Source organism: Colletotrichum navitas (assembly GCF_030913465.1).
Source record: "Colletotrichum navitas strain CBS 125086 chromosome Unknown LY79scaffold_11, whole genome shotgun sequence".
NCBI lineage: Eukaryota > Fungi > Ascomycota > Sordariomycetes > Glomerellales > Glomerellaceae > Colletotrichum > Colletotrichum navitas.
The window spans coordinates 469,642-483,195 of NW_026850557.1; the positions used below are offsets into that span (position 1 = coordinate 469,642).

At 56.2% G+C, this 13,554-nt stretch overlaps 3 protein-coding genes across 3 annotated transcripts; all 3 read left to right on the forward strand.

Annotated features, from left to right (window-relative positions):
• Positions 1-22: 22 nt before the first annotated feature.
• On the forward strand, positions 23-3,301 carry LY79DRAFT_626392 (protamine P1; the record flags this gene model as incomplete). The annotated part of the gene is made up of 2 exons (XM_060562108.1): positions 23-1,750; positions 2,246-3,301. Exons 1-2 carry the CDS (start codon positions 275-277, stop codon positions 3,299-3,301), a joined length of 2,532 nt encoding a protein of 843 aa, XP_060417534.1. The 5' UTR covers positions 23-274.
• Positions 3,302-8,798: 5,497 nt separating this feature from the next.
• Positions 8,799-10,413, forward strand: LY79DRAFT_508936 (family 71 glycosyl hydrolase; the record flags this gene model as incomplete). The annotated part of the gene is made up of 3 exons (XM_060554001.1): positions 8,799-8,879; positions 8,960-9,603; positions 9,663-10,413. 3 exons carry the CDS (start codon positions 8,799-8,801, stop codon positions 10,411-10,413), a joined length of 1,476 nt encoding a protein of 491 aa, XP_060417535.1.
• A 1,011-nt stretch (positions 10,414-11,424) lies between these two features.
• LY79DRAFT_543893 (xaa-Pro aminopeptidase family enzyme) lies at positions 11,425-13,265 on the forward strand. Its single transcript, XM_060557088.1, has 3 exons — positions 11,425-11,838; positions 11,899-12,826; positions 12,905-13,265. Exons 1-3 carry the CDS (start codon positions 11,647-11,649, stop codon positions 13,150-13,152), a joined length of 1,368 nt encoding a protein of 455 aa, XP_060417536.1. The 5' UTR covers positions 11,425-11,646; the 3' UTR covers positions 13,153-13,265.
• Positions 13,266-13,554: the final 289 nt, after the last annotated feature.

A 13,554-nucleotide genomic window follows, 5' to 3' on the forward strand; every position in this document is an offset into this window, starting at 1 on the left:
CCATCGCGTCGCCTGGTGAACGTGCACAGGTCCGCGACCCACCAGATATCGCAAGGCATCGTTCCTCTTTGTCCACCTTTCAACGACTATGTTGTTTGTACAGTTTGGTTTGGTGGGCTAGGGGCTTCCGCTTTCGCAACGACCGCCGACCACAACCCGGATCAACGCCCGGCGCCAGTGCGACCGCAGCGCTACAGCATCTCTTGCCTCTGTTTGATTTCGTCAACGCAGTAAACGACCTTCGTGCTAGAAGTATCCACTACATACCGCACCAATGGATCTCGAGGAAGGATGGAGAGTCCGATGCTTGGACGACGAACCCATATACTGCGAGGCACCTCATGACGAAGCCGAAGTCCTGTATGCAGGCTCCGACGACGAACACTACGACAACCCCGACGAGAGGAAATCCCGATACGAGAAAGCTGCCATTCGGTTTCTGCAAGGCCATACACCTGTCTTGCTCACAACTGTTCTCAGAGGGCCTTTTGAAGGCCCCGACGCCAAAGGCTGGGTCAATCCATGGCAATCCAGAAGGAGAACGGCGCCAGTGTCATCCACCAAAAAGGCTGCGCCGGAGCATCTGTCAGAAATCACTTCAGATCCTGAACCCGAAATTCTCGAAACGCAGAACGGTGGAAGCCCGACATCTTGCCACTTGCCGAGTCCGCGAAGCCTTGACCAAGTTGACATTACCCCACATCCCTTCCTGGAAGAAGAGGACCTCCAAAGAGTCGAATCATGGAGGAGCACCGCCGAATCGGCAAGCAGAACGGAGGAACCTACCTGGTCATTTGATGCCTCGCTTTCTCAATCTCAACATCGGTCTCAACGCAAACGTCGCCCAGTAGGGTCGGAGTGGCTCAAAAGAGATGACCATAAACGTCGAAAGGCCGGCAGGGTGCACGATCTGGAACGGCCTTCTGTCAGGCCCCAACGTAATACACCAAGCCTACATCGAGAACTGTCGGATCCGAGAACGCCGTCTCGTCAAAAGCAACAAGATATCATCATGGCTGCGGAAGCCGGCAGGAAAAGCTTGGAGAGCCCTGGGGCCAGCTCATCGTCACCGCACAAAGCATCGCTTGCTGTTACAGCTCGATCTTCGCAGCGGTTGTCGTCACAGGCTTGCGACAAACGGAATTCTTCTCCAGAGATGCCAGCGCCTTTAAGTACGCCCTTCCAGACTCCGGAGTCTTCTAAAAAGCCAGTGACAACGCCGGGAAGAGCCACATTCGGGTCCAGGCTTCGAAGTAGTAGCGCGGCTATGATTGAACAAGCAACCCGTAGTGGTGACGAGTTCGAGACTCAGCAGGATGAAAGCTTTTTGTTCCGCGCCAGACCCCGGGCACATACTCCAGGCATTACGCAACTGAGCCCTACACCAAGAATGTCCCTTGAGCGGGTCTCTTCGCTGTCTTCCACGGATTCCTCCGAGACGGACTCTCGCGCCGAGTTACCTGACCTGGATGGGGACACATGTATGGCAGATGACACCAAAGCGACTTTTCCCGAATCCCGTGCGGAGAGCAATGAACACCACCGAGGGTCCCCAAAGGAAAATATGGAGCTGGTTGTGGAGCAAGCGACGGAAGGTGAAGTGGAAAACGACAGGCCGCAGTCAGCACATTCAAGTGAAAAATCGGCTACTGGCTACACCGAAGATACCTTGGTTGCTACAAACCATACGCCCATCAGAGGGCTTAAGCAACCGGAACTTACCCAACCGAGCCCGACAACTAAGCAGGATGTCGCCGAAGTGAGGACTGAGGGATCAGACCACGAATCAACTATTGTTGCCCATTCTGTCTCTCAGGAAGAGCAGAACAAAAAACTAAGCAACGATGTCGGCCGCACTTCGCTACCACCAACACCAACCAGTCGACTTCCGATGGCAACCCAGTCCGCGCCTCCACCTCCGACTTCACAGCATAGCACCATGTCGAAGACCCTCCCCCAAAGTCCTTGGTCAAAGCCGAGCCATTTCACCGTAAGCAGTCCTGTCAGTAGGTCTGACGAGGGTCGGCAACACTTGGGCAACGTTGAGGCCTCTATTGGCGGAGGAGCTCCAACCCATGACCTTCCAACAACACCATTGACGGCTGAAGTGGAAAGGGAACCTGCATCAGGGTCCATGAATATCGATCCTCAGTCAGAGGCTGGAACGTCGCGTATTCGCGACGACTCAAGAATCAAGAAGATCATCGGTGAAGGAGATAGTCCCGCGGTACCGGCCTCCCAACAGAGTCCATGGAAGGCAGACGTGCCAGCTATGGCTCTGCCTCAGCAGCAACAACTCCCTACCGAAGACGGCCATGGGAGCTTTGTGGATCCCAGCTGCCAGAGTCCCTGGACTGCGAGTCCTGAGAGAATTCGTCAGACCGCGCAAGCAGCTTTACTGTCTAGTGTTTTTGCCGTCGCAACACCGGTCTCGCCATCTCCGCTCGCACCTCCACCTCCAGTCTCTGTGAATTCCGATGCGCTTGTTGCCGATCGTGCTCCCGATACTCAACATGCTGCTGCCGTCGCCGATATCGCCAGTCCAAGCTCTCCTGCGCCGATTCTTTGCATCAAGTCTTTTGCGAAATTCATGTCTCCTTCACCAGAACAACCTCACCGCCGGTCCAAAAAGATCCGCTTGAGTGACGGCCACCTACCCAGCACTCAAAACCTCATCGCGGCGACGACCGATAACCCCTGGGGAAATTCGCCAAGGCCTTTTAAACGAGTCAGGTGGGCACCGATGCCCGACGAAAACGACAATGGAGAGGGCCGGTGCCCCCAAACTCCGACGGGCCCTAGAGCCTTATCTCCTCCACCAGAGACAGCAGTGGCTGACGTATCAACCGGCGACGACGATCAGTGCCTGAAGATTTTCCAGAATCATTTCAAGGCTGTTTCGCGACGCAGGAAGCTTCACCACCATCTCCTGCCGTCCGCGTCCCAGCAGTTTCTTGAAAGTCCGGCACCCATGGCCATGGCGGAGGCCTTTGTCGCAGCAGACTCTCTCAGAGCACCTCCGGCCCCTGAAGCAACCACGTGTCCTGGAGAAATATCCTTACCGACGAACGCCGAGACCCAGGAGTCGGCATTGGATGACGTTGCCGACATTCTGCGTGACGTCAATGAGTTTATCGGGATGTTCGACATTGAGGCTGACCTTGCGAGGACCAAGGAGGAGGAGGAGCAAAAAGTCATCGAGAGACGACAGCGACAACAGCAACAGAGCCATGGTCTGGGCGGCGCCTTTGTCAGCGGTTTGAACTTTGAAGGAATGATGGATGCAGGAGTATGGGATTGAAGTTGTGTTGGCTGAGAAGAGAAATTCTGAGAGGCGGGTGTCGTTCTCCAGTGGCAGGGCCATGTTCAAGGAAAACTGCACAACAGTGTTATTATACCAAGTCTTTTATCAGCGAGGTGTTTAGGGTTCATGGCCACACGCCAGGACCAGGGGATATCCCTTGTTTTTTTCTTTAATTTGCGAGGGTAAACAGTTGCTACATGGTGTTGCGGCATGACCAGGGCCTAGATATATGTAGTCCCTCAAGTCCAACCAAGTGCTATATTACCAACATTTGAAGCGGCTCCAAAGCTCGTATCGCCCAGCCGTGCCAGAACATCTAAACAGGGTTAAACATGCGACCTTTGGTGACGCTGAGTTGGGCAGAAGTGGAGGATAAGCAATAACAACGGTTTGTCGAGACGACTGTAGAGAAGACACCCAAGCCACGCGTCTCTGTGTCTGCGTCTCCGTCTCACCCACGACCCTCCTTCCCCTGGTGGGCCTGGATATAATCGTGTAAAGGATAGTCTGGTATTAGTTGATTCCTTCGCACATTTCCAACTGTTTCCATTCTCTTCGAAAATGCTCACAAGGCTAACTGCATGATTTCTAAGCTACATCCATCAGGAGGAAGAGGGTGTAGGAAGGGGACTGCCGCGAAACCCAATAGAATGACAGTGAGGTGGTATGCCAAGCGGGCGGAGACCCATGCATACCACGGTGGCAGTCACAAGCCTGATTCCATTGGTTTTTTTTGCTTTAAACGCCGGTCTTGACATTTAAGCCCAAGTGACTCGGATTTACCTTGGACGGAGTGACTATTGAATGCATTCCCTATTCTGGTTGTGAAAGTCGGGTACGGGCGGAGCCTGTGACGTCGAAGCGCAGCATAGGCAGTTCAGGCTGTTAAGAACAGAGAGGGACAAGGAGTGTTACTGTAAACATGGCTTAAACAGGTCACGATTATTTGGTTAGACATAGGGTATTGCCTCGAGTAACCTAGAAGGGCAACAGAACGAAGTAGAGTGTAACGAAGGCTGGTGAGCAAGCGTAGGAGCGAGGGATAAAGCAGGAACGCGCTAGTAAGCTAATAGCAGGTGCTTGCACTACCGGTAGACAGCAGGCCTACAGCACTGATTACGTGATTTAAGCGTTGCCACCGTTTGAGAAAAGCGGGGCACGTAGGCTACAGGCAGCAACAGAGTAAGACTAGGTACTTAACCCAGAGGGTTCCCCCCTCAGAGGGCGTTGAAAGGCAGGACTTTCTTCTTCTTCATTCTCTTCCACACGCTTGCACGCAAGAGCGCCGACAGAAACTCCTCCCTCATCTTATTTTTTCTTTTTGAGCGGGACAGAAGGTAAAGGGCCGGAGATTCGAATCGCCAGAGATTCATACTCCTCGGTAGTTGGATTTGTCGAGAGAATCATTGCTGAATAGCTGGGGGGACCGCTATTCAAGGACGGAGATATTGCTTGGTGGATTTCTATGCTAAGGACATAGTCAAGCAATCGTCGCAGACATGGCACATGATTTAACCCGTTATGGTTTTACCATAAGAGTTCAGGCTCCTCAAGTAATCGTTGCAGACATAGCACCTCAGATGGTCACCCCGAACAATTATAGGCAGAGCCGACTGACCGAATTTTATGACACTGTTCCCACCCCACGTGTGACTCGGAAGCCGAAGGCTGTCAACGAGAATATAGGGGAGGTACGAACACAGACTCTGATACCCCAGCATTTCCATCCTGACCCACGTGAGACTTGAGAGTCGGAGGCTGTCGACGAGAACATAGGGGGGGGACTTGGCTCTGGCCACGGGGGTGGCGAGCGACAGCCCGAATCGGATGATGGCTTGGTTTAGCCGTTTGACGGCACCCGAGAAGGGTGGTCGGGACGGGGGCGGATGGCCCTGGCGCGCAGGTGGCGGAAGTTGGACCATGAAGTTGTTGATGTTCAGTTTGAGGATTGGAAACACGAGAATCCTGAGTTAGAGAATGATATTGTTTGCTTTCTTTGTCGCTTCTTGGTGCTATTTCCTGCGACATAAGAACAAGGTGATGTTCCAATGTGCCAATAACCACTGTCAGCTTCGAATAATACCTTTACCCACGCATGCATTTCGGCCAGACACCTCCGAGGCTTTGCAGCATATCGGCACTCGTGGAGTATAGTGCCATGAGTGTGCTATTCGCACTTTTGCACCTAGTGTACTGCCTAGTGCGACCGCTGGATCCTTTCTCTATCATTTCAGATTCTCTGCTAGGAGAATCGGCCTTTGCAGGACACAAGTGGAATGGCAACCGTACAAAGCCCGAACTAGCAGATCCTCATCAACACCCGAGGTCTTCTTCACTGGGGAGCGCAAGGAACTCACTCGGCCAGTGAAAGACTTCGTCCGCATCATCCTAGGCCCGGCCCTGTCTCAACTTGGTAATAAGGCTGCTGCTTGGTGCTTGTCTCTTACACCACCACATCAGCTAAGCGCACCTTGGTATTGGCGGTGACAGTTCAGATAGGTGTCGTTGGATAATTACGTTGATCGGTGTGCGGGACCGCCCGCAAATGATACTACTGAATCCGATCGCAGGCAGTACATGATAGCGAATGGCAGGGTAGTCCGAAGGTCGGAGTTCATCCAGGCTCGACTCCGAGAATGGACTGCAATTGTGTCCGCCAAGCACATTTACACAGGCAGGCCTGCAAACCAGATGTCTGTTTCTGGTTCCAGATAACTCTGTGCCACAATATAAATGGTCTCATTGCTCGGCGTATGACCGTTGCGGTGGATAACATCATCAGGGCATCCTCCAGGGCCGGGCCTTGTTGAAAGGGAAACGCGGAACTAGAGGCCGGCCCCCCCCGCCGCTTTTTAGGCTCTGCTCTGTGCTCAGACGCGCGGGTGGCAGCCTACTAGGTAGTAGTTTATGTAGCGAAAGACCTGCGCTTCCGGGCTAGGGACGGTGGTAGACGGGCCGAAGCTGTGGCTACCAGCTCGCCGCGACTCAAACTCTGAAGGGTCTAGAACGGTGGATGTGAGACAAGGGACGGGGGACGGGGGACGGGGGACGGGCAACGGGGGTGCCTTGAGGGTTCAGATCTCACTGTTGGAGCTAAGTTCCAACCAAAGTAATAAGTCCCTTTACGTCCTTTCTGACTCTTCTCGCAGTGGGGGCTGTACTTTTTTATCTGTCCATCCATCTGCGCAGCCTCTTTGCTTATTCTCGTTGGGGGGTATTTGAGACCACTGTGAGGTAGCTGAGGAACTTTGGTATCCTATTGAGGACGAAAGAAAGAAAACCGCATGGGATGCTGTCGATGTGATGGTTCCTGATCAGCCACATCCTAGGAGCACAAGGTGCGAGCCGCCCTCTTATCCCCCCTGTCGCAGTCAGCTCGGAATGAGTCCGGACTATTGGCCGACGATAACGCACATTTCTCCCCCCTCCCTCTTGTTCTTTTCTGAGACGCAGCGCATCGCCCGCGCTCTGTTTGCCATGCTGCTCTCGACCCCTCTCAACTCTCCAGCCGGTCTCCCCATCTTCGCAGACGTGAATAGCCCTACGGGCGACGATGACAGCCAGTAAACGGCCTTTCGTGTATGCGTTTCGACGGGATTCCGACACACTAGCTGCCATGATGACGTGCCGCGCGCCGGCTATGCCGCGCATCTCATCGCTCACGATGCATGCGCAGTTTGATCTGGATTCGGCGCGACCTTCTCACTTCTCCTCCACAAGGCCGGACATATCCCTCGAGTATGCACGTCTCTGACTGTTGCCACGAGCGTGGTTGGCCGAGACTACGAGGAGACCACGCGTGGCACGAAGAACGAGAGCCAAACGCTGCAAACGACAGCCAAGCCCCAGGGTGACCTGTGCTGCCTGGCAATAGTGGACTGTCACCCTAGTGTATGTTGTTGTACCCTTGCCCATGGAACGATCCCTCCCTTTGGTTCAGGTGTGTAAACATAGAAAGATGCACGGATCGTTCCGCACTCATATGGACGGCCGAGTCATAGACACAGCAGACGAACCCTTTAGAATCTCTAATCCCGCTTCAAGTCTTGCTTGATCTGCGGTACGGCTGCTGTGTCTTGAGAGCCTGAGAGGGCGCCGGGCTGACGGACGGTTGCTACGCTGCAAGGACCCGTCCACAAGCGAGCAACTCGATACAACGGGCAGTCGACATAACGGGCAGGGGTTATCATCCTGGCCTCTTCTGCACGTGTTGGCCAGGGAAAAAGTACAGGGGTTGGTTGCGCGAGAAACGAACATCCTTTAGCGCACACGCAAATCAACAAAGGGAGAATAAGGAATATTGGCCGCCATGCTCCGGATAAGCAGCCCTGGGATGACCCCGGCCATGGCTGGCAAGCTTCAGACATCGAAACGTGCCACCGACAGGGCTTAGAGAGGGCGCCACAGGCCGTTCCGACGGAGGCCAAGAGGCTCCGGATACCGTGCCATTGGACGACATCTTCCACCTTCAGAAACAGACACTCGGGTCGTGTTGTTCTGCTGATCCTTCCCGACTTCGTGTTCAACCGCCACGAGGAGGCGATCCCTTCGACAACGTCATGCCGTCCGCATGGCGTCGTTACGATGTTGGCGGAAAACCGCCTTTCCCACGCTCTTACTCACAACCACCTCGTGAAGAGGCCTCTCTCTCTCTCTCTCTCTCTCTCTCTCTCTCTCTCTCTCTCTCTCTCTCTCTCTCTCTCTCTCTCTCTCTCTCTCTCTCTCTCCGCCGTAAGCACGTCTTTTTCCGTGATAACGCATGCTAGGCTGAGTTGGGCGAGGCAATTTCCCCCCCGGCAAAAGTAGATGGACCAAATCGTCCGTCTTGGCCCGCTGCACCTGTGAATTCGCATGCGGCACAGCACCACCCAAGGGACGAGAAATGCAACCACCAACGACGATTCGACAAGGGCCACAGGAACCAGAGTACGGCGATCCACTCAGAGTGTCCTGTGTAAGCACGACTGACGGCGTCTCACGCAGCGAGTTAACCCCCCCTGGCTGATCTCAAGTTGCCGCATCAGGTAAGCGCCCTTCACAACCCTGCAGAAGACGACCGAATCCCGTCAACAAAGGTCTATTTTACGGTGGGTAGCTTGAGGCCGTTTAGGGTGAGCCGCCTGCGCCGCCCTCAGCTCCTGCTTGCCAGTTTCTTTGCCTCCCTACCCGGGCGTTCTCATGATGGAGTCAGGCAGTCATTGTGCCAGGGGTCAAACAACATTGATGTAAGGTTCTCGGAGGGGGCGGCAAGGCCGCCGCCCTGTTGGTAGGCAGACAGCGGCGATATGAGAAGCATTCCAAAGCACACACGCCCCCCCTTCGAGTGAAGGTGGCCCACGATACATAATGCCGTGGCCGTGGCCATGTCTCCCTGTCGAGTGGTTATCTTGTGTGGTGTTTGCCAACTCGGGGTCTTTCGTTGCCGATCAAACCTGCACTCGACGACTTCGTCTGTAAGTCAAGTAACTCCATCGCTCACGTCACGTCCGTGAGGATGAGGTTCACCACCATTCTCGCCGGTCTCCTGGCCGCCCTCACGCGGGTCCAGGCCGCTGCTGTCATCGCACACTTCATGGTAAGACCAACACTCTCTCCCTTTCATTAGTCGGGGGCTTTTGATCCCGTTGCGAGCCTACCACTAACACTCGCAACCAGCTCATCAACACCATGAACTACACCCTAGGTGACTTTGAGGATGACTTCAGACTGGCAAAGGAGGCTCACATCGATGCCTTCGCACTCAACATGGGCTTGACGGACCCCCATACCGCCGACGCCCTGGAAGACGCCTTCACCGCCGCCAAGACCGTCGGCTTCCAGCTCTTCTTCTCCTTTGACTACAACGGTGGCTACGTCGGCGGCAAATCCTGGCCCAAGGAGACCATCCTCGCCATGGGCTACGAGTACTTCAAGCGTGACGAGTACCTCAAGTACGCCGAGAAGCCCGTCGTATCGACGTTCGAGGGCACCGAGAACGCCGAGGACTGGGTCGAGATCAAGGAGAAGACGGGCGCCTTCTTCATCCCGGACTGGTCGTCTGTCGCGCCCGAGAAGGCCCTGGGCTTGGCCGGCGGCGTCGCGGACGGCCTGTTCAGTTGGGACGCCTGGCCCATCGGGAACCGGGACATGACCTCCAAGGGCGACGCTGCCTACGAGTGGGCCTTGAAGGGGAAGCCCTACATGATGCCCGTGTCGCCGTGGTTCTACACCAACCTCCCCGGGTACAACAAGAACTGGGTGTGGCGCGGTGACGATCTCTGGTTCGACCGGTGGGTTCATGTCATGGAGATCATGCCCACGTAAGTCTCCCTCTTCCAGGCCACCCCGTGCGTACTCTCAATGGCTTACCTTCTTGCAGCTTCGTCCAAATCATCTCCTGGAACGACTACGGCGAGTCCCATCACATCGGCCCCCTCCGCTCCAACGCAATGGAAGCCTTCGAGGTCGGCAAGGCCCCCTTCAACTACGCCCTCGGCCACCCCCACGACGGCTGGCGGCACACCCTCCCCTTCCTCATCGACAGTTACAAGGCTGCCGTCCAGCCGGCCATCAGGAACGAGTCGCTCACGACGTGGTACCGCTCCTCGCCGGCCCTCGCCTGCAAGGACGGCGGTACCACGGCCAACACGGCCTCCCAGTCCCAGAATGTCCTGACGGCCGCCGAGGTCGTCAGAGACAAGATCTTCTACTCGGCCCTGCTGACCTCGGCGGCCGAGGTCACCATCTCCGTCGGAGGCCGGTCACAGAAGGGCAACTGGACCTCGACCCCCGAGGGCGGCAAGGGCATGTATCACGGCAGCGCCCCGTTCCTCGGCACCGGCGACGTCGTCGTCTCGATGACAAAGTACGGGATCGAGATCGCCAAGATCGAGGGCAGGCCCGTATCCAACGAGTGCCCCGGCGGCATGACGAACTGGAACGCCTGGGTCGGCGCCAGGGACGCGCTGCACGTCGAGGACCCGAATCCCGCCACCCCCACTCACACCGGCGACGGCCCCAAGAGCACGGCGAGTGGCGATGACGGCTCGTCTGCTTCTTCCTTGTCGCGGGGTAACCTCGTCTATATCATCGCTGCTCTTGCCTGCCTGACCGTTGCTGGCGTGGTGTGATGTGGTCGTCATCACGAAACGGTCCGACGCGCATGTGCGCTACAATACCTCGCTTGTGGGATAGGGTCGCGGCCTGGATACTCATATTTGAGGCGTCATCCAGGCCAGGCGTTGAACTGATCAGGATTCAGGTATGGGGTCGAGAACAGCTCCGTGAGTATTCCCTTTCGAGCTCCTGAATCTATCCAAATGGCTAATAGATTGCCACGATAGAACACACCAGAAGTGCATTTGGGTGCTCGATTTTTTTTTTCTTTTTTCTTCGTTATTGTTTCAACTGATGCGGCTCTTATGACCGTAAGCTTAATGAGGGGCCTCGGGCCCGACGACAGGGAGTTCAACCTCGATGATGCTTGATGATATATTTGGCAATGCTTTTTACTGTACGATATTTATACCCCCAACTAGATGCTCGGATGAGATGGCCCGACGGTTTTAAATTAGCCTTAGAATTATATAGAGAAACAGAATTGCATGTTTGCTTAGAATGCCATGAAAACCACCGTAATTGATCACCCTGTTTTCGGTTGACGGCGCATATCCATGTGTGCGTGAGTCTTATACAATGAGGCGAGGTTCTACTTATTCTGCGTCACGTCTCGACAGGGCCGAAATGGTGAATATCAACATTGGCTTTATGCTAGGCCGTATCATTTCAGACAAAATCCCATGCTACTCCAAGCAAGCCAGCACGATGTGTGGTATCTGGCCACTGAGAAACCTCATGACGAGAAACCGAAGAATGTACACCATTGCGCGTATCTTGGCCCAAGATTTGTAAAGTCCCTTATCCCACCTCTTGATTTGTGCTTGGCAACACACTCTTGCGATGCAGAAGCTCTCTTGCGCTTGTGGTTTTTGAGCAGAGTTGGCGAGTGCACAGCATTTTTAACCCCCCTCGAGACAATGTGCCGGTGTCAGCCTGCCCTCGGTGAGCAGGGTTCACCGAGGTGGGGATCAGCATCCATGTAGCGTGGGGTTCAAGGTTTCGAGCAACGAGCTGCCTTTCCGGGCATACCTAGATAAGCACTGCACCCTCGCACAGCGGGTATCGGATCCCTCATTCTTCAAACGCGGGGGGGGGGAGGGGGGCACCGCGGACGTCATCCGATCCCGCATCCTTCTGCCCATTCCTTAAAACTCACCACCCCCTCTTCGATCTCACGGTCACTCATCCGTGCTCCCACCTCAACTCGCATCGTGAGATCAAGACGCTCATCTACTCGGGCGACAATGCATTGGCTCACCACCGCGCTCATCCCGGCGGCCGCCCTTCTCTGGGAGCCCGTGGCCGGCGACTCAACGCCCAAGTACAACCCTCTCCCGCCCCTCCGCGAGCAGGCCCGCATCCAAGACGCGTGGACGGCGGAGCGCAAGGCGGGCATCCCCGCCCTTCTCAAGAGACACGGCGTCGACGCCTGGGTGGTACGTTGGGACTGCGCCCGCCCAAACGCTTCCGGGACCCGCTGATGCGTTCCCCTCTAGGTCAGCCAGCGCGAGTACGCGGAAGAGACCGTCTTCTGGTCCCTCAAGCCGGCGTCGACCTTCTCCGCCCGCCGTCGCACGACATGCCTCTTCCTCGCCGAGCCTCTCGCCGCTGACGACTCCGAGGGCGCCCTCCCGCGGCAGCCGGGCTGCATCGTCGGCTGGACCACGGACGTCTGGGAGACCCTCAAGGCGCAGCTCGAGGCCGCGGGCCCCGCCACGGTCGCCATCGACGCGCACCCGGAGATCGCCTTCGCCAGCGGCCTGCACGCGGGCGAGTACCAGGCCATGGCGAACGGGCTGGGCGGGGCGTGGGCCTCGCGCATGGTGGTCAAGCCCGAGATCGCCGTCGAGTTCATCGCCACCCAGCCGCGGTCGAAGCTGCCGCGGTACAGGGAGATCATGGAGACGGCGTGGGCCATGATCGCGCGCGGCTTCAGCGAGGCGGTCGTCGTCCCCGGGAAGACGACGACGGGGGACCTGGAGTGGTGGTTCAGGGAGGAGATCCTGGCGCACAACTTCACCACGTGGTTCCAGCCTAGCGTCAGCGTTGTCGACCAGGTGCTGCCCTGGGACGCGGAGACGAAGACGGAGGCGGGCGCGGACGAAGACGCCGGGGGGAGGGTTATCGAGTATGGCGACATGCTACACGTTGATTTCGGGTTGACTGCCATGGGCCTGAACACCGACACCCAGCACCTGGGGTACGTGCTTCGTCCGGGTGAGAAGGACGTCCCTCAGGGCTTGAAGGACGGGTTGGAGAAGGGGAACAAGCTGCAGGACATTGTGAGGAGGAACATTGCTGTCGGGAAGACTGGCAACGAGATGCTCAAGGCTTCCTTGGGGGAGATGCACACGGAGGGTATCCAGGGACGGGTTTATACGCATCCGATCGGAGACTGGGGCCACTCTGCGGGACCTCTTATCGGTAAGTCATGCCATGAGCAAACGCTACCCTCCCCCTATCGAGTCCCATGTGTGTCCTGAGTGAGCTGACCTGTGACAGGTTTGACAAACATGCAAGACTACGTACCGGCATCCGGCGAACTGGTCGCTGTGCGCAACATGTGGTTCAGCGTCGAGCTGCTGGTGGAGCACTATGTCCCCGAGAGGAACCAGACGCTGTGGTTCGCGTTGGAGGAGGATGTTTACTGGGCCGGCGAGGAGAAGGGATGGCAGTGGGTGTACGGGCGGCAGGAGGAATTCCACCTGGTCAAGGCTGCGAAGGAGCACGAGACGATGGAAGAGCTGTAGGATGTGTGCCACAATCATCATAGATTTGGCATGCAATGAAGAGAGAGAGAGGGAGAGAGGGAGAGAGATGATAGAATGCTTGCCGAAACCAAAATGGGGAATCTATCATGAATTTTTGCTTTTAAATGCGCATATGTACAACGTCCCAATCCTGAGCCCCTCGCACCTTGCCATTTTCCCGCTTGATCGGCGGCAGCAGGCTCTTGGTCATCTGTCTGGCGTCTTGCGCCGTGGTCTGGTCCTTTTCGTTTCGCGGCGCCATGATGGAGCTGTGGCCGGGGCGGCGGCGGTTCAGCTGGGGGGATGGATGTCGGACTCGGTGGGGGTCTCGATGATGTAGTTGAATCGCCCCGTTAATGAGGTGGGGGTCTTGTGCTTACAGGGGTGGCCGCCCTAACCGAT